The following is a 21,475-nucleotide window of genomic DNA, read 5'->3' on the forward strand; positions in this document are numbered from 1 at the left end:
TCTATCTCCTTCAGTTTTGCTCTGATCTTAGTTATTTCTTGTCTTCTGCTAGCTTTTGAATTTGTTTGCTCTTGGTTCTCTAGTCTTTTCATTGTGATGTTAGGGTGGTGATTTTAGATCTTTCCCACTTTCTCCTGTGGGCATTTAGTGCTATAAATTTCCCTCTAAACATTGTTTTAGCTGTGTCCCAGAGATTCTGGTATGTTGTGTCTTTGTTCTCATTGGTTTCAAATAGCTTATTTATTATTTATTTCTGCCTTAATTTCATTACTTACCCATTAGTCATTCAGGAACAGGTTGTTTGGTTTCCGTGTAGTTGTGTGGTTTTAAGTGAGTTTCTTAATCCTGAGTTCTAATTTGATTGCACTGTGGTCTGAGAGACTGTTTGTTATGATTTCTGTCCTTTTGCATTTGCTGAGGAGTGTTTTACTTTCAATTATATGTTCGATTTTAGAATAAGAGCTATGTGGTGCTGAGCAGAATGAATGTTCTGTTGATTTGGGGTGGAGAGTTCTGTAGATGTCTATCAGGTCTGCTTGGTCCAGAGCTGAGTTCAAGTCCTGAATTTCCTTGTTAATTTTCTGTCTTGTTGATTTGTCTAATATTGACAGTGGGGTGTTAAAGTTTCCCACTATTAATGTGTGTGAGTCTAAGTTTCTTTGTAGGTCTCTAAGAACTTGCTTTATGAATCTGGGTGCTCCTGTGTTGGATGCATATATATTTAGGACAGTTCGCTCTTCTTGTTGCATCGATCTCTTTACCATTATGTAATGCCTCCTTTGTCTTTTTTGATTTTTGTTGGTTTAAAATCTGTTTTATCAGAGACTAGAATTGCAACCCCAGCTTTTTCTTTTTTTTGCTTTCGATTTGCTTGGTAAATCATCCTCCATTCCTCTATTTTGAGTCTATGTGTGTCTTTGCACATGAGATGGGTCTCCTGAATACAGTACACTAATGGGTTTTGACTTTTTATCCAATTTGCCAGTGTGTGCCTTTTAATTGGGGCGTTTAGCCCATTTACATTTAAGGCTAATATTGTTATGTGTGAATTTGATCCTGTCATTGTGATGCTAGCTGGTTATTTTGCCCATTAGTTGATGCAGTTTCTTTATAGCGTTGATGGTCTCTGCATTTTGGGTTGTTTTTGCAGTGGCTGGTACCAGTTTTTCCTTTCCATATTTAGTGCTTCCTTCAGGAGCTCTTGTAAGGCAGGCCTGGTGGTGACAAAATCCCTTAGCAATTGCTTGTCTGTAAAGGATTTTATTTCTCCTTCACTTATGAAGCTTAGTTTGGCTGGATATGAAATTCTGGGTTGAAAATTATTTTCTTTAAGAATGTTGAATATTGGCCCCTACTCTCTTCTGGCTTGTAGGGTTTCTGCTGAGAGATCCACTGTTAGTCTGATGGGCTTCCCTTTGTGGGTAACCCGCCCTTTCTCTCTGGCTGTGCTTAACGTTTTTTTCCTTCATTTCAACCTTGCTGAATCTGATGATTATGTGTCTTAGGGCTGCTTTTCTTGAGGAGTATCTTTGTGGTATTCTCTGTATTTCCTGAATTTGAATGTTGGCCTGTCTTGCTAGATTGGGGAAGTTCTCCTGGATAATTTCCTGAAGTGTGTTTTTGAACTTAGTTCCATTCTCTCCATCACTTTCAGGTACACCAATCAAACATAGGTTTGGTCTTTACACATAGTCTCATATTTTTTAGAAGCTTTGTTCATTTCTTTTCATTCTTTTTTCTCTAATCTTGTCTTCACACTTTATTTCATTAAGTTGATCTTCAATCTCTGTTATCCTTTCTTCCACTTGACTGATCCAGCTATGGATACTGCATGCTTCACGAAGTTCTTGTGCTGTTTTTCAGCTCCATCAGGTCTTTTCTAAACTGGTTATTCTAGTTAGCAATTCCTCTAACCTTAGCTTCCTTACATTGGGTTATAACATGCTCAGAGGAGTCTAGCTCAGAGGAGTTTGTTATTATCCACCTTCTGAAGCCTACTTCTGTCAATTCGTCACTCATTCTCCATCCAGTTTTGTTCACTTGTTTGCGAGGAGTTTTGATCCTTTGGAGGAGAAGAGGCATTCTGGTTTTTGGAATTTTCAGCCTTTTTATGCTGGTTTTTCCTCATCTTCATGGATTTATCCACCTTTGGCCTTTGCTGTTGGTGACCTTTGGATAGAGTTTTTGCATGGTTGTCCTTTTCATTGATGTTGATGCTATTGCTTTCTGTTTGTTAGTTTTCCTTCTAACAGTCAGGCCCCTCTGCTGCAAGTCTGCTGGAGTTTGCTGGGGTCCACTGCAGACTCTGTTTGCTTGGTTATCACCAGCAGAGCCTGCAGAATAGCAAAGATTGCTGCCTGCTCCTTCCTATGGAAGCTTTGTCCCAGAAGGGCACGGGTCAGACGCCAGCCAGAGTTCTCCAGTAGGAGGTGTCTGTTGACCCCTCCTGGGAGGTATCTCCCAGTCAGGAGGCACAGGGGTCAGGGACCCACTTGAGGAGGGAGTCTGTCCCTTCACAGAGCTCGAGTGCTATGCTGGGAGATCCACTGCTCTCTTCAGAGCCAGCAGGCAGGAATGTTTAAGTCTGCTGAAGCTGCACCCACAGCCGCCCCTTCCCCTAGGTGCTGTGTCCCAGGAAGTTGGGAGTTTTATCCGTAAGCCCCTGAATGGGGCTGCTGCCTTTCCTTCAGAGATGCTCTGTCCAGAGAGGAGGATTCTAGACAGGCAGTCTGGCTACAGCAGCTTTGTGGCCCTGTGGTGGGCTCCACCTAGTCTGAACTTCCCCATTGCTTTGTTTACACTGTGAGGGGAAAGCAGCCTACTCAAGCCTCAGTAATGGCGAACGCCCCTCCCCCCACCAAGATTGGGCACCCCAGGTTGACTTCAGACTGCTGTGCTGGCAGCTAGAATTTCAACCCAGTGGGTCTTAGCTTGCTGGGATCCATGGGGGTGGGATCCGCTGAGCAAGACCACTTGGCTCCCTGGCTTCAGGCCCCTTTCCAGGGGAGTGAACGGTTCTGTCTTGATGGCATTCCAGGTGCCACTGGGGTATGAAATAAAAACTCCTGCAGCTAGCTCAGTGTCTGCCCAAACGGCCTCTTAGTTTTGTGCTTGAAACCCAGGGCCCTTGTGGTGTAGGCACCTGAGGGAATATTCTGGTCTGTGGGTTGCGAAGACCGTGAGAAAAGTGTAGTATCTGGGCCGGAGTGCACCATCCCTCATGGCGCAGTCCCTCATGGCTTCCCTTGGCTAGGGGAGGGACTTCCCCAACCCCTTGCGCTTCTTGGATGAGGCAACACCCCACCCTGCTTTGGCTTGCCCTCCGTGGGTTGCACCCATTGTCTAACCAGTCCCAATGAGATGAACCAGGTACCTCAGTTAGAAATGCAGAAATCACCCGCCTTCTGTGTTGGTCTGGCTGGGAGCTGCAGATCGGAGCTGTTCCTATTCGGCCATCTTGCTCGGGAATTCCAGGCTTTGGCTTTTTTTGTTGTGCAAGCCTGTGTAGCTCACTGCAGCTTGTTCAGCATCCCAGCCTGAGCTCTGTCTGTTCTCCCACCCCACATGCATTTCCAAGTGCCCTCTGTAAGAGCCATGTTGTTATATCCCTCAAAAACAATGTCTGACTTGGAAGAAGCAGCCACTCTTTGAGATCACTGGTGAAGTGACAGGACAACATGATTATCATATATCAACCCAAGTTTCTGAACTTATTGTTAAGGTGAAACTGCAGCACAAGGATGAAAGGTCTTTTTATGAATGATAATGGGAAAGGTAAAACAAAGGTGCTAAAAGATTTCTTTTAAAAAAGAGCAAAGTAGAGTAACAAAACTCGAAGAAACTTTTGGAAAGGAAATGAAGATAAGGAAGGGGAAACTAAGGAAAGAAAACACAGAAAAAATAGGAAAGCAACACAAAAGACAAACATGTGAAGGCTAGGTTACTGATGGCAGACGCTTTGCTGGCATTCTGTCTGACTGAAGGTGAAAGCTAGGTTTACTGTAACTACACCTGCCTCTGCAAGACACACAATAACTGAGAAGCCAGGAAGTAAATACAGTGAGCAAAATCAATATTGCTTTCTGATTAAACAAATAATAAGATAGTTATTGAATTTGACACATACCTTTTCTTCTAAGTCCTTTATTTGTCTTTTCTGGATGTCTGTTTTATCTTCTAAGTCACGAATTCTCTGAAGAAAGAAAAGAAAAGAAATAAAGCATCAGTAGGTGGTAAGTTGTGTGGAAAAATAATTTACCAAATGAAAACACGAAACTCCTATACAAACCTGAATATTTGTACAAGCAGCTGGAAACATCGCATGCATGTTTTTCCCCACCCAAAAACGTGTTGCATGTTTCAGAAATTATCTATGTTTGTAGTAGAAAATCATTGTTACTGATTATCTTTTCAAAAAATATTTGCCACCTTTTCTACTGAGCCTATCCCTGTAGACCCCTTCCTAGTGAGGTGTAGATTCCACACCACTGACATTGAGTTTGGCAAAGAGACTTGTTCTGGCCAGTGGAACGTGAGTTGGAATAAGATTTGGGAATATCAAATCCTGGTAGAGGGTGTAGTATGTCTCAGAACTAGAGAGCAAGAAACAAGCTTTGTTATGAACCATTTGGATTGAGATTTTGATTGTTTGTTACCACATTAAAGGTGGTTGAGGCTGACTCATATAGATGTAAACAATCCAATTGTTCTTTCTTAACCTTTTTATCTTAACCCCATTTCAACTCTGTTTCAGGATAGAATTTTCTCACATAATAGAATTGGTAAATTCTCACAAAACAAAGTAGAGATTACACATCAACAAACATTCCCAGGAGGGAACTGGTAAATTAGGAAAACGCCAGAACATAACAAACATAACACAAGTAATCCTAAAGATGAAAAGTTCCAAGACTGTCTATGAACTTACCTCTCAATTATGTAACAAAATTCCACTAATTTAAACACCGAATATTTGAAATCAACATTACATAACAATTATTTACAAGTAAAATAAAGTCTTCACATTTATATCTGGCAATCTAAAGGTTTTTTGTGTTCATGTACATGGTTTTATAATGCAGGCTTCTTATTTAATACCTCTGCTGGGAATAATTAGAAAATAGAGAAATGGAGTCTATGGAGAAAACACTAGAAGCCAAATGGGATGATAACATAGAAAGAGAGGTTTTTATAATGCAATGGTAGGAGAAAAAAAGGGAAGCTAGAACAAGGGGTACTTGAACTTGGAAAGCATATCTCCTTCTCTTTAAAAGAGTAGATCTCAAACGTTTGTCTCTCCCTGCCCCAGCCAGGGACATTTGGCAGTTCTGCACATTTTTTTAAAGTTAGTTAATATGTTTATTTATTTTAAGTTGTGTAATTCAGTGGTTTTAGTATATTCACAAAGTTGTGCAACCATCACCACTATCTAAATGTCTTGACATTTCTGTACTGTCACAACTGCGAGTATGTGCATCTAGCATCTACAGAGTAGAAGCCAGGAATGCTACTAAACACCCGATAAGGCACAGAACAGCCACCCCTCCCCCTAAAAAAGAATAAAGAATTATCTGCTTCAAAATTTCAGCAGTGCTGAGATTGAGAAACTCTTCTTTAAAGTAAGGGGGCTAAGGTTTGTGCAACAAGAGATGGTGTGTTTTGGTCAGGGTGAGACCATAAAGGTTAACCTTGAAATTATACCATAATGAATGCTGGAGAAAGGGATGGAACTGGAATGTTGACGGTGTGTGTATACGTGTATGATGTGTGTGCTGGTGTATATTTCCATAGTGCTGTCAGTGCTCCACAGCTACACAGTAAAAGAATAAATTTGCTAGATATTTCCACCTTGAGTGCTCAAGTAATTCCTTGGCATGTCTGCTGGATATGGAGGCAAGTACTATATGGACAAAATCATGAATATGTAAAATTACTGCAGTATCCATTCAGCCATCACATCTATGCTTGTTGGGCACCTCCTTACATGCTCATGACTGTGCTGAATGTAATAGACAATACAGATAAGGCACCAGTTAGTTCCCAATTTCAAAGAACTATCAGATCCAGATGGAATAACAAAACTAAATAGAAAAGCTAAACAATGGAAAAAAACTGAATAACTTTATCACCCATCTCCAATTCCTAGTGCAGTGTTTAGCATGGAGAAGGTGTCCACACATATTTTTTTGTCAAATAAATGTGTTATGCTACATCATACGATGTATACTTGATTTCTTTTTGCTTCCCATCCCTTTGGCATCCACCCAACAGAAAACCTTGTTGGATCTAAAACATGCCTTTTCTACACACTTCTTTTTATCTCTACTGATACCAAGTTCACCAAGTCATTGTCTTCTCTTGTCAGGGCTGGTGTGGCAGCTTCTACCTGCTCTTCCTGCCTTTTATTTTGACCATCTTACTCCATCAATAGCAGCCATTGTGAACTCTCAGAATGTAAAAATGATCTCCATGGTCCCCTGAGTTTATGCGGGTGGGGAAGAAAAGAAGGAAGAGTTAGTTGAGTTGTACTCAGAATAAAACTCAAACTCCTGCAAAGCCCTGTGTGATGTGGCCCTTTCTTAGCTCTGCAACGTCTCCTCCTATCAACCTCACTCTGGCTCTGCGTGCTCCTGACATTCTAGCCTTTTCTCTGTTCCTTGACTATTCCAAACTTATTCCCATGATAGGGACTTAGCCCTTGTTGTCCCTGTCTTCTGGGACACTTGGCCAAGATCTTTGTGTGGCTCATTTCTTGGATCTTAGGTATCTTCAGAGAGGCCTCCTCCTACCAGCCAGTCTAAAGTGGCCAATCCTACTCCCAAACTCACATACACATTGTATACCTTTCTGCATAGCACTTATTGCCACTCTCAGAAATTGCCTCAGTCATTGTTCATTTGTGTTGTGGCTCTGTCCCTGTCCCTCTGTGAGACAGATGAGAGTAGTGATCTGTATGTCTTTGCTTACCATTATATTCCCAGCACCTGGTACACAGCAGGCCCTCAATAAATGGTTGTGAATGACTGCATAACAGAATATAGAATGTAGATATCTTGAGCAGTATGTGGTTCATTTTTAAAATTTTCATCAGGGAGAGGGTCCTGAATGAGTTGGATCTTAAACTGGGACTAGAAAAATGAGAACACTTGGATCAATGCAATGGAAACTAATGGACAGTTTAGGATGAGCAATTATGCAACAAGGGCTTAGAGGTGGAAAATCACAGCACAAGTGGGACCAGGATGTTTTGCATGAGTGGAGAGGGAAGTATGCTCTGGGGTTGGGTCAAATCTGGTTTTGGAGGGAGGGGTAGTCAGCTACCGAACGACCTGAAGAGACCTGTGTAAGACTCTACTCAACTGGAAATTGGGCCATGGAGGCTTTGGGGCAAGAATGTACCATGAGGAAAAATGAGAGGAATCTGTGATGAGATGTGTGGTGGATTGAAAAGGGGAGAGCTAGAACTAGGTCCCCATGGCACCTGCATGTACTTTTAAAAATGCTATTTATTATGATATATCATAATTATTTTTCTTTGTGTTAATCATTTTATAACCATTTATGGGTCCTACGTTTTGTGAAGGCAGGGTCCACGGTGAATTCTCTGTCTAGCACAGTACTTAGCACTTAGGAAACACATTTAAAGGTTTGACTGAATAAATGCATAGATGATGGAGTCGGATTCACATAGAGAACATTTGGCAGTAACTGGAAGCTGGTGGAATAATGAAAGGTCCTGCACATGCCTGGGTCGACAAAAATGAACAAATGGACCAGTATCAGAAACATTTCAGGGGAAATGCCAGTTGGATGTGGTGCTGTATTAATGCTTACAAGGAAATAACAGAGAACACTCCAGTGTTTCTAGCTGGAGTGATTTGAAATATGGTAATTCTATTGACTAAGACAGGCAGATGGGGAGAGAGAAGAGAAGTAAGGATAAGAACGCATCAGTTCACTCTTAAACATTCAAGCAGAACTGTGTAATACATGGTTAGTGATATACTTTAGAAGTTAGAGTGTATTACATAGTTATATATAAAAAATCCTGGCCAATATCTTCCGGAATAATTCTATGAAACTCAGCTATTAATTAAAAGGGAAGAAGAAGAGTAGGAAATAACTGGGAAAGGCATATTCTAATGAAAATTTGTTTAGAAGATGGGTGGAAAATGTCAATGAAACTGTTCTGAGGTTCAGAAATGTAGTGTACTATCAGCACTACTGGACAACTTAAACAAAGCCAACTCTTTCAGGGGTGAAGTATCTTAGCTAAATGGTTAAAGAAATACTTAAATGGAATAAAGGTTTTATCATAAATAAATTTAGATAACTATGAGTCCATCTTAAAAGTAAACACTTCTGTGTTTCCATGACATAACTCCCAGTTTGTTGAAAGTAATTACATGCTATTGCAGCATAAGAAATTTGTGCAGAGTACATTTTTATCCCCTGCTAGAAGAAAAGAATGCGTGAAGCAATGCAATGATGCCATAGAGTCTATTATTAAAGACTTTAAGAAGTCTTTCCATGGGTCAAAACTCAAACTTTTGTGATGGAATCTGAAGGGGCATTAACAGGAACATGTATGTATTTATCATTTCTGGGACACGTGGCTTCAGAATTCTCCACCTACTTGGGTAATCTGTTAGCCTATAAAATCCACAAAGCTCCTGTCTGCATCTGAAGTGTGCTAAGTGTCATGTCCCCCATGAATTGTTTTTATTTGCCTCATAAAAGAACCCCTGCCTCTTTTCCACTTACCTTGATGACTGATGACCACACGATTCTTACCGCCTATTCATACCATCTGAATTTTGTACCAGTTGCTTCTTATAGCTTCTGAGGATTGAATACTATAATCTGACACTTTCAATGCTGGAATCCTTATTGAATCTGTATTTTGACCAGGACCTCAGCCCTCAACTGTCAGGCTATGGCATGAATAAAGAGTTGCAATTAAAAATTTTGGCTGGAAATTAGTAGTGGGTGCCTATTTTGGACCTTGCTGATGAATCACGTAAGTCATGGATGATGGTACAATACAGTGGTTAGACACACTGACCTTGGAGTTCAGCAGACCTAGGCTGTCATCCTGACTGTTGCTTACCATCTGTGTCATCTTGGGCAAATCACTTAAGCATTCTTATCTTCAGTATTGTTATCTCCAAAATTGAAATAATAAAAATACTTACCTCATAGGGCTATTATGAAGATTAAATGAAATGATGTAAGTAGAGTCCTTAGTTTAGTTACTGACATAAAGCAAATGTCAGTAAGTAAACAGCAGCTGCCAGGCTTTGTTGGTGGTGATGTTTGTAATGTGAATGGTCCTTGCTCTCTTTTACACTATTCGGATTATTATCAGGCTTGTTTATGGACTGGAGTGAGCAATACATGGGAAGCACTATTTTTGCCCTGGAGAGTGTCCTGCTTCCCTGCATAAGGCAGATAATCAGACACCATGAAATTCAAAGGGTATTTCATGAAAACGTAGTTCTAAAAATAGTAGCAGTATTCAGTCCTTCTGAAACGCCAATTTTCTCAAGATTAAATTATTATAAAACTGTCATTTTTGTATGTGCATGAAGGTAGAAAACAATGGTTATTTTACTCTGTGAAAATAACTTGTATCTCCTGGGCTTCTCCGTACCCATGCTCAATACCGTGTACCTAGTACTAAGTTCCATTTGCTAGTACTAACCCTACGCAGAGGCAGTGACTCAGTCCTCACCTGATGGGCTTGCTGTAAGAGCTCCATTCTCTCCTGAAGAATCTGACAGTCATACTCTCTGCTCTTCCTCAGCATTTGCCGCCGTAACTTTTCTACTGCCGTCCTCAGCTCCTCTTGCTGTTTTTCACTTAATAATTCACCAAACTTGATAACAGTTTCTTGCTGTAGAGCATTGTACAAAGTAGCTTCTAGTTCCTGGATTCTCTGGCAAATAGAATTAGAAAAGTCTAACTTCGGAACTTGGCATTGATATCTGGTGTGGGAGTGTACACTATGTATGTATATGTGTATGGCTGCCAACTTTAGGCTTACAGGATTTTAGCAAGAAAATAATTTCAAAGCTTCTCTAGCCTAATTATACTTCTGAAAATCTCCTTTTGTGAGATTCCATAAGGGTCATCTAGCCAATTCATGAACTTCTCTAGTGAGGGAACATTTGTTCTTTCTTGGGACCCTGTCCGTTTTATATACTTTTCCTTTTTAGAAAGCCCTCGCTTTTTTATAATAACTGTACTTCCTATCCTAAAGTGTAGCTGAGAATAAGTGTGTTCTCACTTCTACTTGACAGCTCTGGCCAGGCACAGTGGCTCACACCTGTAATCCCAGCACTTTGCGAGCCGGAGGCAGGAGGATCATCTGAGGTCAGGAGTTTGAGACCAGCCTGGCCAACGTGGTGAAACCTCATTTCCACTAAAAATATAAAAAGTTAGTCGGGCGTGGTGGTGTGCGCCTGTAATCCCAGCTACTCGGGAGGCTGAGACAGAAGAATCACTGGAACCTGAGAGGCGGAAGTTGCAGTGAGCCGAGATCACGCATTGCACTCTGGTCTGTGCAACAAGAGTGAAACCCCATCTCAAAACAACAGCAACAAAAAACAAGCAAACAAAAAACAACAAGACGGCTCTTCATACATTTAAAGACATCTACCATGGTGGCTGTACTTCCAGAAATAAATAGTCTAAGTTAGAACAAAATATTTAAAATTGGAGATATATCTTATGCACAAAATACCGCCCCCATTTTATTAATACATGACAAACCTCTGGTACTTGAAGATGGCTTTATGGTCTCCATATTTTTTCTTGAAATAAAATTGAGAAATAAAATCCAAAAATGATCTAAAGTTTTGGAATTGGTCTGTTTTTAAGTTCTCTGAGATTTATGGCTGCTCTCATTATAATATTTCTCTGAGTCTATCTTTTGTGGATGAAGGATGCACTGCCTCTTATATCTGCTTCTTTTTCTTTCTTTTTTGATACGCTTCGGATAACAGTTGCTAAAATCCACAATCTTATTCCTTCTAAGTTTGACAGAAGTGACCAGACATGCTTTGGTGAGAAATATTTTCCTAGCTCTTGTCCTGGGCTAAGCAGGTCTCATGTTTTTAAGGATAAATATGGTTTTCTGAATGAGTACTCAGTAGTCTCGGGACCCACATAAACACAACTTAATTTCGTACAGGTAGAAGAGGCAAGGGTGAAAGGTAGAAGTGAAGCAAAACTCATTTCCTTCTCTGTCTCTAATTAGCAACAAATGCCCATTCTCTTCTTTCCCCATCAAACAAGCTCAGAATCTCTTACTCATTTTGGAATGCAAAGACAAGTTCATCTTTGTTACAAGCAGGGACTAAGTGCTTCACTCTTTCCCCAAAAGTGACTCAAGCTGCTTCCAGGAAAGCATTATAAAAACCTCTGCTAGAAATTCTTTGAAATGTTCCTTTAATTTGCTCTTTTTCTTTTGATTCATAACTGTGAATTAATGGAGGGTGGAGCATAAGGAGAGATGAAATGTGAGCGGTAGTTCAGTATGAAGAATCGTGTAACAGGAATTTGGTAGAGGGGAATGGATCACATATGCTCCTTAATCAGCATAATCTTCTGTGGGAGACAAAAAGGCACAGCCCATTTACCATGGAAGCCTCAGTTACTGTGGCTGGATTATAGTAGGCCACAGGATCTGGAGTCAGATCTACACACTACCTATTTATCAACTTGGGCAAAGTCCCTGTATTCTCTAAATCTTACTATCCTCATATGTAAGATATGAATAATAATCTTACCTATACCTCACAATGTTGTTGTAAGAGATAAATGAATTAAAAATATGCATAACAAACATTAAACACATTATTCCACCACTAGATCAGACTCCCAAATGATTGGATTTCGTTTAATAAAATTTCTCTTTAATCTACACTGCCATCCAAACTGTTCTTCATTTAATATTATCCAACAACATATATTTAATTGTTTTTGTTTTGTTTTGTTTTGAGACAGGATCTTGCTCTGCTGCCCAGGCTGGAGTACATGGCACGATCACAGCTCACTGAAGCCTTGACCTCCCAGGCTCAATGAATCCTCCCTCCTCAGCCTCCTTAGTGGCTAGTACTACAAGGTGCATGTCACCATGATTAGCTAATTTTTGTATTTTGTATTTGTATTTTTATTTTTTGGAGATACAAGGTTTCACCACGTTGTTCACGCTGGTCTTGAATTCCTGGGCTCAAGGAATCTGCCCACCTTGGTTTCCCAAAAGTGCTGGGATTACATGCATGAGGCACCACGTCTGGCCTTTTAATTGTTAAAAAAGAAGTATAATTAAATATTTATTAGATATTATAAGAATATCTTATAAGAATCTTAGAATAAGAGCTAGGAATGTATTTGTTCTAAAATTAGATCTGAAAACCAGTAAATGAATGAACTGCATGTCATGATCTATTCAAGTACATAGCATGGAAAATTAAATAGGATACTTTATTCCACAGTGCATAACTGTAAATACTGTGGGTGTCTCTATCGCTTGTTGTACCTACCATATATGCTTGGTCAAGAGCTTGTTTTCTGTAGTCTAGTTCTTCCTCCAGATAGCCTTTTATTTTGCAGAACTGTTCCTATAACAAAGGGCCATATTGATAGAGTCAGCTTAGTTAGCTAGAAAGTGACATACAAATGGTATTGATTAATGTTTCCTCTAATTCTACCATAAGACAAATCACTAGCATTTGTAGAGTCATAAATTTTGTGTGTTAGGGAAATAGTTCAACTCTCATAGTCTCACACAGGAATGTGAAAATCAATGGAAAGCAGCATAAAAGATATAATAAAAAATCCACATAGAATGCTCTAAAAGGTTTTTAATCTGAGAGCAAGTGATTAAGTATAGATTTTGACTAGTGTTTAATAATAATAAGCTTATCTATGTAAATGTATTATGATAATATATTTTTGTAAGAATGTGATAAAATGTAACATAGCTGGGTTGCATAATCAACAAGTTTAACTGATTCAAATTCATCTGTGTACAACTAGCAAACATAAGGACAAAAATAGAAACTTAAAGAGTGGGAGTAATTCCACCCACACTGCTGCTTAATGAGTGGGTGTCTGCTTTTGCCACAAAGCCAGTGTGAGCTGGGAAAAGTCAATCTGATGTTCCCTCTCTTGTTCTCAGTTTCTGTGTGCTTCTCATATTATGAGCATCTTGCCATTAGCACTTAAAACTATATTTTGGGTACAATATAGTCCCAAGCACAAGTCAATTGTTTCTTTGGGTGCTTAACTGAAGGAACAAAGACTTCTTCCAACTCTGAAGAAAAACTCAATGGTGTTGACTTTTGAGAGATCATATGTCTGTATGGAGTAATTGTGCTGTTGACTTTGCTGGTGACTGCTGAATTCCAGTACCTAGAACAGTCCGATACGGACTAATTGCTTAATTAATACTTGCGCTTTTAAAGAGCTTTCGAGGGTAATTTTGATGAGAAATTGTTCATTTGGAAAGCTTTCTTGGCCAAATATTAAAATAAAAAAACTGTTCTTTTTATATGCTTTGACACTGGAGCCTAACCTGTTAGTAAAATGTGAGCACTGTATAAAATATAAGCAAATAATTTATAAGCTATAATGTGCTACACGAATGCAAGTTGTTTTTATAGCATTCCCTGATGCAATAGGAATCCACTACATGTTTTCTAGTTATAATGATAACATTAATCATAATCTTGTTATAAATTTCTGTTTTTTTTTTTGAGACAGAGCTTCACTCTTGTTGCCCAGGCTGGAGTGCAATGGCGCGATCTCCGCTCACTGCAAACTCCGCCTCCTGGGTTCAAGCGATTCTCCTGCCTCAGCCTCCTGAGTAGCTGGGATTACAGGCGTGTGCCACCGCGCCCGGCTAATTTTGTAGTTTTAGTAGAGACGGGGTTTCTCCATGTTGGTCAGGCTGGTCTCGAACTCCTGACCTCAGGTGATCTGCCTGCCTCGGCCTCCCAAAGTGCTGGGATTATAGGCATGAGCCACTGTGTCCAGATGAATCTTGTTATAAATTTCTATGCATTGCTGTAAGTTAATAATAACCAATTTTTAGACTTGGTGAGTAAAAAGAAACTTAAAATTGTGGTAAAATGCATGTAACATTTACAACCTTACTCATTTTTGGCTCATTTTTAAGTGTACGGTTCAGTAGTACAAAGTATATTCACATTGTTATGCAACCAATGTAAGAATTTTTCATGCTGCAAAACTGAAACTATACCCATTATACAACAGCTCTGTGTTTCCCCTTCTCACCTTCTGGCAACCACAGTCTACTGCCTGTTTCTAAGTTTGATTAATCTAGCACCTCACATGAGTGGATTCATATAGTATTTATAATTCTCTGAATAGCTTATTTCACTTAACTTAGTGTTCTGAAAGTACATCCATATTGTAACTTGTATCAGAACTTCCTTCCTTTTGAAGGCTAAATAATATTCCATGATATGTATACACCACCTTTTCTTGATCTGTTCATCCATTGATGGACATTTGGGTTACTTCTACCTTTTGGCTATTGTGAATAATGCTGCTATGAACATGGGTGTATAAGTATCTCTTCCAGACTCTGGTTTCAATTCTTCTGGATACATACCCAGAAGTGGTATTGCTGAATCATATAGTAATTCTATTTTGATTTTTTTGAGCAACCACCATACTTTTTTTCATAGTGGCTGTACCAGTTTTACATTCCCATCAATAGTGAAGAAGGGTTTCAATTTCCCCTTATCTTTGCCAACACTTGTTTTATTTTTTTGGTTGTGGAAACACAGGTTCTTGCTCTGTTGCTCAGGCTGGAATGCAGTGGTACAAAAATAGCTCATTGTAGCCTCCACCTCCTGGGCTCAAATGATCCTCTTGCCTCAGCCCCCTGAGTAGCTGGGACCACAGGCACGTACCACTATGCCCACTAATTATTTTTTGTAGAAATGGGTTCTCACTATGTTGCTCATGCTGTTCTCCAACTCTTGCGCTCAAGCACTCTTCCTGCCTTAACCTCCCAAATTGCTGGGACAGGTGTGAGCCGCTGCACTAGGTCTTTTGTTCTACTTTTTTTTTTTTTGATAAGAGCTATTCTAATGGATGTAAGGTAGCTTAGGGATTTTTAAAATCAGAGTTACACCCTCCATTTCTGTAATTTTTCCTTGTTAATTAAATAAAGTGGAAAAATTATCTAGCCTAAGAAAGAAAACATAAGAAAACTCAATTTTCTTCAGCATTAGTTTTGATATTTTCCAAAAACTAACATTTTTTTGGGGAGAATATAGCCTGAAATTGTTTGGTACTTCTGGTAATTTTTTTTCCATCTTCTGTACATAAAATAATAATGGAAAGATGACAAACTTTCATCAGTGCCAGATAAAACTGGTAGAGGCAACTTTAATTTTCCATTTGCCTTGTAAGTTTTTCTTACTTTTTACAATATCTCATCTTGTACTTACCATGTCACTTTCCAATTCCATCATTTTCTGGTGTAGGGCAGCCTCTGCTCCTTCAATCTGCTGGATCCACTAAGGGGTTAACAAGATAAAAGTGTTTGACATGGCTGCTTGATATGGTGTATATCTGTGTGTCCCCATGAGGTGCTCAGTCTCCTCCCCTTATATCTCAGGAAGAAGACTGAGAACTGAAGCAAAAACAACACTTTTGTTTGTTTGTTTGTTTGTTTGGTTTGTTTTTGAAATGGAATCTCACTCCATTGCCCAGGCTGGAGTGCGGTGACGTGATCTTGGCTCCTGCAACTTCCGCCTCCCGCTTTCAAGCAATTCTCTGCCTCAGCCTCCCGAGTAGCTGGGATTACAGGCGCCTGCCACCACGACTGGCTAATTTTTGTATTTTTACTAGAGACGGGGTTTCACCATCTTGGCCAGGCCGGTCTTGAACTCTTGAAATCATGATCCACCTGCCTCGGCCTCCCAAAGTGCTGTGATTACAGGTGCGAGCCACCGTGCCTGACCCACATTTTTATCTCATAGTTCAGAAACAAGAGTACGGTCTTCCTTGTATTCATTCATTCACTCATTCAACAAATGCATTTATGGATGACTAGCAAGTGTCAGGTGCTGTACCATGTCCTAGGGCTGTAGTGGTGAACCAGATCAACAAGACTCCTGCCCTTACTGGAGAACACCATGGGAGGCTTTCTTGTAAGTGATAATTGCACTGGGGTCCAAAGAATGGGTGAGAGATGACTGGGAAAAAATGAAGAGGAAGTTCCAAGTGGAAGGGACATCATGTCCAATAGCTCTATTGTTGGAGGAAGCAGGATGAGAGAAAGAAGGCCAGGTACACTGGAGAATTGGGACAATGGTAATTTTTCAGTATATAAAACTGATTACGGCAAAGTGGGGAAGAATCATTTTTGTGAAGTGGAGGTGTTCTAAATCACATAAAAACTTACCTTTCGCAGTACTCAGAATATATGATATTTATGTTAGCATTGATAAACACTCTGAATGCAGACTTTGAATAATATGTGACCCTACCATATACAGGTTTTTATAGAACAAATTATTATAATGAGTCTCTAGCAAGTTAAATGTCAGCTTATATTTTAGGGAAGCAATTGGGCATAATAATTAAGTGGGTTCTGAAGACAGACTACCTTGGCCGTAATTTCAATTCCAGCTTTTCATGGGTGGGTGGCATGGAAAGGTTACCTGATTTCTCTAAGTCTTAAGTTTCTTGTCTGTCAAATGGGATTAATAATAAGTAAAGATTAAGGAAGTAAAAAACATGAGGCAGTATCCATTGTGTATTGCATGTATTAGTGGTATCTCACTACAAGGTACTATTTATTTATTTATTTATTTATTATTATTTTTTGAGACAGAGTCGCACTCTGTCACCCAGGCTGGAGTGCAGTGGCACAATCTCGGCTCACTGCAACCTCTGCCTCCAGGTTCAAGCGATTCTCCAGCCTCAGCCTCCCGAGTAGCTGGGATTATAGGTGCACACCTCCATGCCTGGCTAAGTTTTTGTATTTTTAGTAGAGACGGGGTTTCACCGTGTTCCCCAGGCTGGTCTTGAACTCCTGAGCTCAGGCAATCCAGCCGCTTCGACCTCCCACAGTGCTAGGATTACAGGCATGAGCCACTGCGCCCAGCCCCAGATAGTTCTTTCTAGGTTACCTGTGATAAATTATGCAGCACAGCGAGAATTTTATACACGACAGCCTTGATACTTACAAGGGGATACCATGTTCAACCACTCCTTGGCTGTGGGGAACATGGTGAAAGAAAAGAGGCATGCCGAGACTGGAGAGGTGCTAATCTCTCAGTTCTTTGTACACACACATGGTTTCCCCTTGAAACAAATTTCAGTCAATCATGGGTTTTGTGTAAATAGACTCATATTGCAATTGTACCCATCCAAAACCTAAAATCCTTCATCTTGCTTGCTGTCCATTTGTTATCAAGAAACATATTTTCTAAAATCATGTTTTTAAGAGCACTGTGAACTAAAGTCATTATACCATGAGCGTTAGATATAGATTTGTGTGTTGGTTGCTGTTTCTTCCTACTTGTGTAATCCAGGACAAGTTACTGAATATCCCAAGCCTCAGTTTCCTCATGTATAAAATAAAAACAATGGTATCCCAATGTACATTATTTGGGTGGTGGATACACCAACAGCCAAGACTTCACCACTACACCGTGTATCCATGTAATAAAAGTACACCTGTACTCCGTAAATTTATACAAATTAAAAAATAGTGGCAGCTATAGAATGGTTGTAAGAAACAGTACATAAGTACATAATGTACTTATGGCATTGAGTGCAGTATCCAGCCCCTAATATGTTCTCACTCAAGGTCACTGCCATTATTTTGAATACAAAGTGACAACTGGGTTTGCTTGTTGGAATTTTGTCTAGGCTCAAACTCTGGCTAAAGATCATACTCCCATATAGCAGAGTGCTATTCAAATTGGTAGTCTCAAGACATTCATTGTTGATGTTTAGAATTACTTGGATGTAGAAACTTTTATCTGTGAATCCCACAGACAAGAGGTAAGTTTAATCTGTGCATTGCAAAAGTCTGCACAAAAGGCAGCTGAATAGACCGTGAGCACTTTAGGGAAGGCTTGTGTCTTGTTCATCTGGTTCCTAGCTTTCTACCACAGTGCTAAGCACAGAGTCATCACCCTGTATTTGTTCAACTGGTCCCTATACCTTTCTTGCAAAAAAGGTAAGCAGAGGCATGGGCTAATTTGCCTCAGCTCCGACAGCCCAGCTCCCATGGGGTCTGCAAAGCCTATTTCCTGCAGGAGGAGGAGTTTGGTGCAAGACGTAAGGTCATGGGCTTTAGAACCAGACTCCTTGGGTGTGAATCCTGACTCCATCAACTTCAGGCTGTGTGACCTTAGGCAGTTATCTACCTTTTTTGTGCTTCAGATTCCTTGTGTGAAATAAAGGTCACAATAGTACCTAGTCTCCAGAAGTTAGAAAGTGCCTATCTCAAAAGGAGCACTGCGCAAGTCTTGGTTCTGATAAGTACAGTTGTTGGTTCTGATAAGTACAGTTGTACTGCACCCACACAGGGCAGGGAGCAGAAGATATTTCTCCCATCAATCTCAGTAAATGTGAGACACACAAGGCTGTATTTCCTTTCTTTCACCTCCTCAGTCCTCATCTTCCATAGAATCAGCCCATGTTTTGTTTGTAGCCCTAAACCAAGGTGATTTTTTCTTGCAATAAAGAATTGCAGCCCTTCATGATTCCAGCTGAATAAGGCTCTCTCGCTATCATTGCCAGATGATAGCAGCACTGGAGGCACAGACTGTGTTTTTTTCATCTTTATGTTGTCACTGAAATGGTGTCTTGTGAGCATTCACAAATTCACAACTTTGCTCCTTCAGTTAACGTTTATTCATCACTTAACTACATGTGCTGGACTGATGTGAAAAGCTAGGGCAAAAAACGGGGTGGGGAGTGGACAGACACAACTATTTGTCCTCAAGGGCCTTAGAGTCTAGTGGTAGTTAGATGGGGCCATATGACAAATGCAAATGGACAGTGCAATGCAATTGTCAAAAGTCATGGGAGCAGTAGCACAGGCCACTGTGGGAACATAGAGCAGGAACACCTAAGGGGGCTTGGGTGAACAGGCAGGCTTCCTCATGTATGGGGAGGTCTGATGATCAAGATTTAGCCAGGCAGAGGTAGAAAGGCAAGATGGGACTATCTTCCAGGTAAAAAGATCAGTGTAAAGGACCATGAGTGGAGAATGGAGAGAGAAAGAGAGAGAGAATGGAGGGAGAGAAGGGAGAGGAGACACTAGAGAAATAGGTAGATAAGACTCAAATCCCAGGGAGTCTGTATGCCAAATTCTAAATTTGGACCTTCTGTTAGAGATAATGTGGCATTTGCTGGGGAGGGATCAGAGAAAGTGATTAGGTCTGTAATTAAACTGTGTAGGAAGTAAGTTTTCTTAAAAGAAAAAATTCCAGCCTTCATTTTATTTCATATGTAAATACTTCAATGTGTATCTCTAACAGATAAAGCCTTTCTGTAAAACAAAAACAAAAACAAAAAAAACCCCACAAGGTTATTGGTACACTTTACAAAATTAACATTAATTACTTCTGTCATCTGATACCCAGTCCACATTAAATTTCTCCAGTTGTCAACAAAATGTCCTTTTTAAAAAACACCTGGTTAAGTGTCTTTTTATTTCATAGCTATACTTCTTCTTTGTTCTCCCTGTTTTTTATTTCATTCTTTTGTTTGAGTAACTTAACTGTCATTTGACCTGTAGAATTCCCTCATTTCAGATTGGAGAGAGCTGATTGCTTGCTCTCATTTTATCCAACCATGTGCACATGACTCTCAAGTATTTACTGGTACTTTTTTTTTTTTTTTTTAAAGGAGATGGAGTCTCACTATGTTGCCTAGGCTGAAGTACAGTGGTTACTCACAGGCATGATCATAGTACGCTACAGCCCCAAATTCTTGGGCTCAAGTGAGCCTCCTCCCTCAGCCTCCAAAGTAGCTAGGACTATAGGTACATACCACCCAGCCAGGCTTTATGCATTGATTCATGAGGTACTCTGAATACACCAATTTATCTGGCCATTTACCAGGTTTAGACACAAGGTGGAGCCAGAGCACAGTCAGTGTTGATTTTCTCCTCACGGTCTCTATGTCCGGCTTTGAATGAGAAGGCAATGAGCCACCGCTAAGCCACAAGATCAGTTGGGAGCAATGGTATGTACACACCCCAGGATAAGTCTATGACAAGAGCAATGCTCCAGTTTATCATCACCCTGCAAAATTCTTCTTTGTGGCTTCCCAGCTTGGTAGGGATTGCGTAAATAATGTAATCCAGAAGGTTTTCTGTTTTTAAAGAATTATATATATTTTTAAGGAACTTCAAAGCAAAAATTATCCACCCATCCCAAATCAGTGTATAGACTTTTCTTTTGGGTGTTCTCATTCTATCTGGGTTGTACTACCCTTAAAAATAAAATGTGTATTAGGTATTCACACACAGTCATGTGCAGAGGGAATGTCCTTCGCCCACTAGCCTGCTCGTTCAGTATTAAGCCAGACACCGAGATGATTTGAAATGTTTGTACAGCTCATTACCTTCTCTGCCAGGGACAGCACAGTGCTGGCCTGAATTATGGCCACTTGTTCTTCATTTCTTAAATTCTGTAAAAAATAAGAAAGGCCATAAGCTGAACATACTGATATTATTTACCCCCAAAAAAATACTGTCTGATGGACTGCTACAGAGCATTCTGTATAAGCCTGTATAGAACCTTAACAAATTCCTATTCTGTTTGGTAATAATTCTGAACAAAGAGTTAATCGAAACCTGGAAGAAGTATATTAAACGTGATTTTTAAAATATCTCCTTAACACTGATTTGATTTTGTGTCACTGGAGGCATACTTTATTAATAGTCATGTTATGAGAAAAACAGAAACCAAAATGGAATAAAGAACAGTCTTTTCATAGAAGTCTTGATGTAATTTTACTAATTCTGTTCTCTCCTTTGATAATTTTTCAAGGGAAAAACGGTGATTCCTTCAACCTACAAGCATCATTCACCTAGTATCACAATAAATGGTCCTCCCACTGAATTAATGTGCCTTGACCGTGTCTGGAAGATGCTTTTGGAAAGAAAATGCATTACAGCCTCCTGGTCCATTTTTATGGCACTGCCAACAACCCTAGTATTTAGCAGCCTTTGCAAATGTGTGACTGATTAATTTCACATTGGATGCCTTTGAGCCAGAGTCAGACAATAATTAGCTTTACTTATTGGAGATGTGGTTGACATTCAAACCTGAAACCTGCCCACAAAAAGCACTTTACCAGGTCTCATTTCTGCTACTACCTTCCAGAGATCCTTACAACCCTTAGCCAAGTTGTTTGATAAATTGTATATTCTTCCCAAGGAGCAACATCCTTAAGTGAA

General features: G+C 39.9%; 1 protein-coding gene across 4 annotated transcripts in view; it reads right to left on the reverse strand.

Annotated features, from left to right (window-relative positions):
* The window catches only part of JAKMIP2 (janus kinase and microtubule interacting protein 2), a 198,408-nt gene that overhangs the window by 25,762 nt on the left and 151,171 nt on the right, over positions 1-21,475 (reverse strand). For all 4 annotated transcript variants that reach the window (XM_009241163.4, XM_054556030.2, XM_054556028.2 and 1 more), the window contains 5 exons: positions 20,638-20,703; positions 15,492-15,560; positions 12,549-12,626; positions 9,734-9,937; positions 4,127-4,192 (listed from right to left, as the gene is read on the reverse strand). In XM_009241163.4, coding sequence (XP_009239438.2) covers positions 4,127-4,192; positions 9,734-9,937; positions 12,549-12,626; positions 15,492-15,560; positions 20,638-20,703 — 483 coding nt within the window. The remainder of the gene's footprint in view (positions 1-4,126; positions 4,193-9,733; positions 9,938-12,548; positions 12,627-15,491; positions 15,561-20,637; positions 20,704-21,475) is intronic.

The sequence above is a fragment of the Pongo abelii genome, chromosome 4 (genome assembly GCF_028885655.2).
Source record: "Pongo abelii isolate AG06213 chromosome 4, NHGRI_mPonAbe1-v2.0_pri, whole genome shotgun sequence".
In the NCBI taxonomy this organism is placed as follows: domain Eukaryota; kingdom Metazoa; phylum Chordata; class Mammalia; order Primates; family Hominidae; genus Pongo; species Pongo abelii.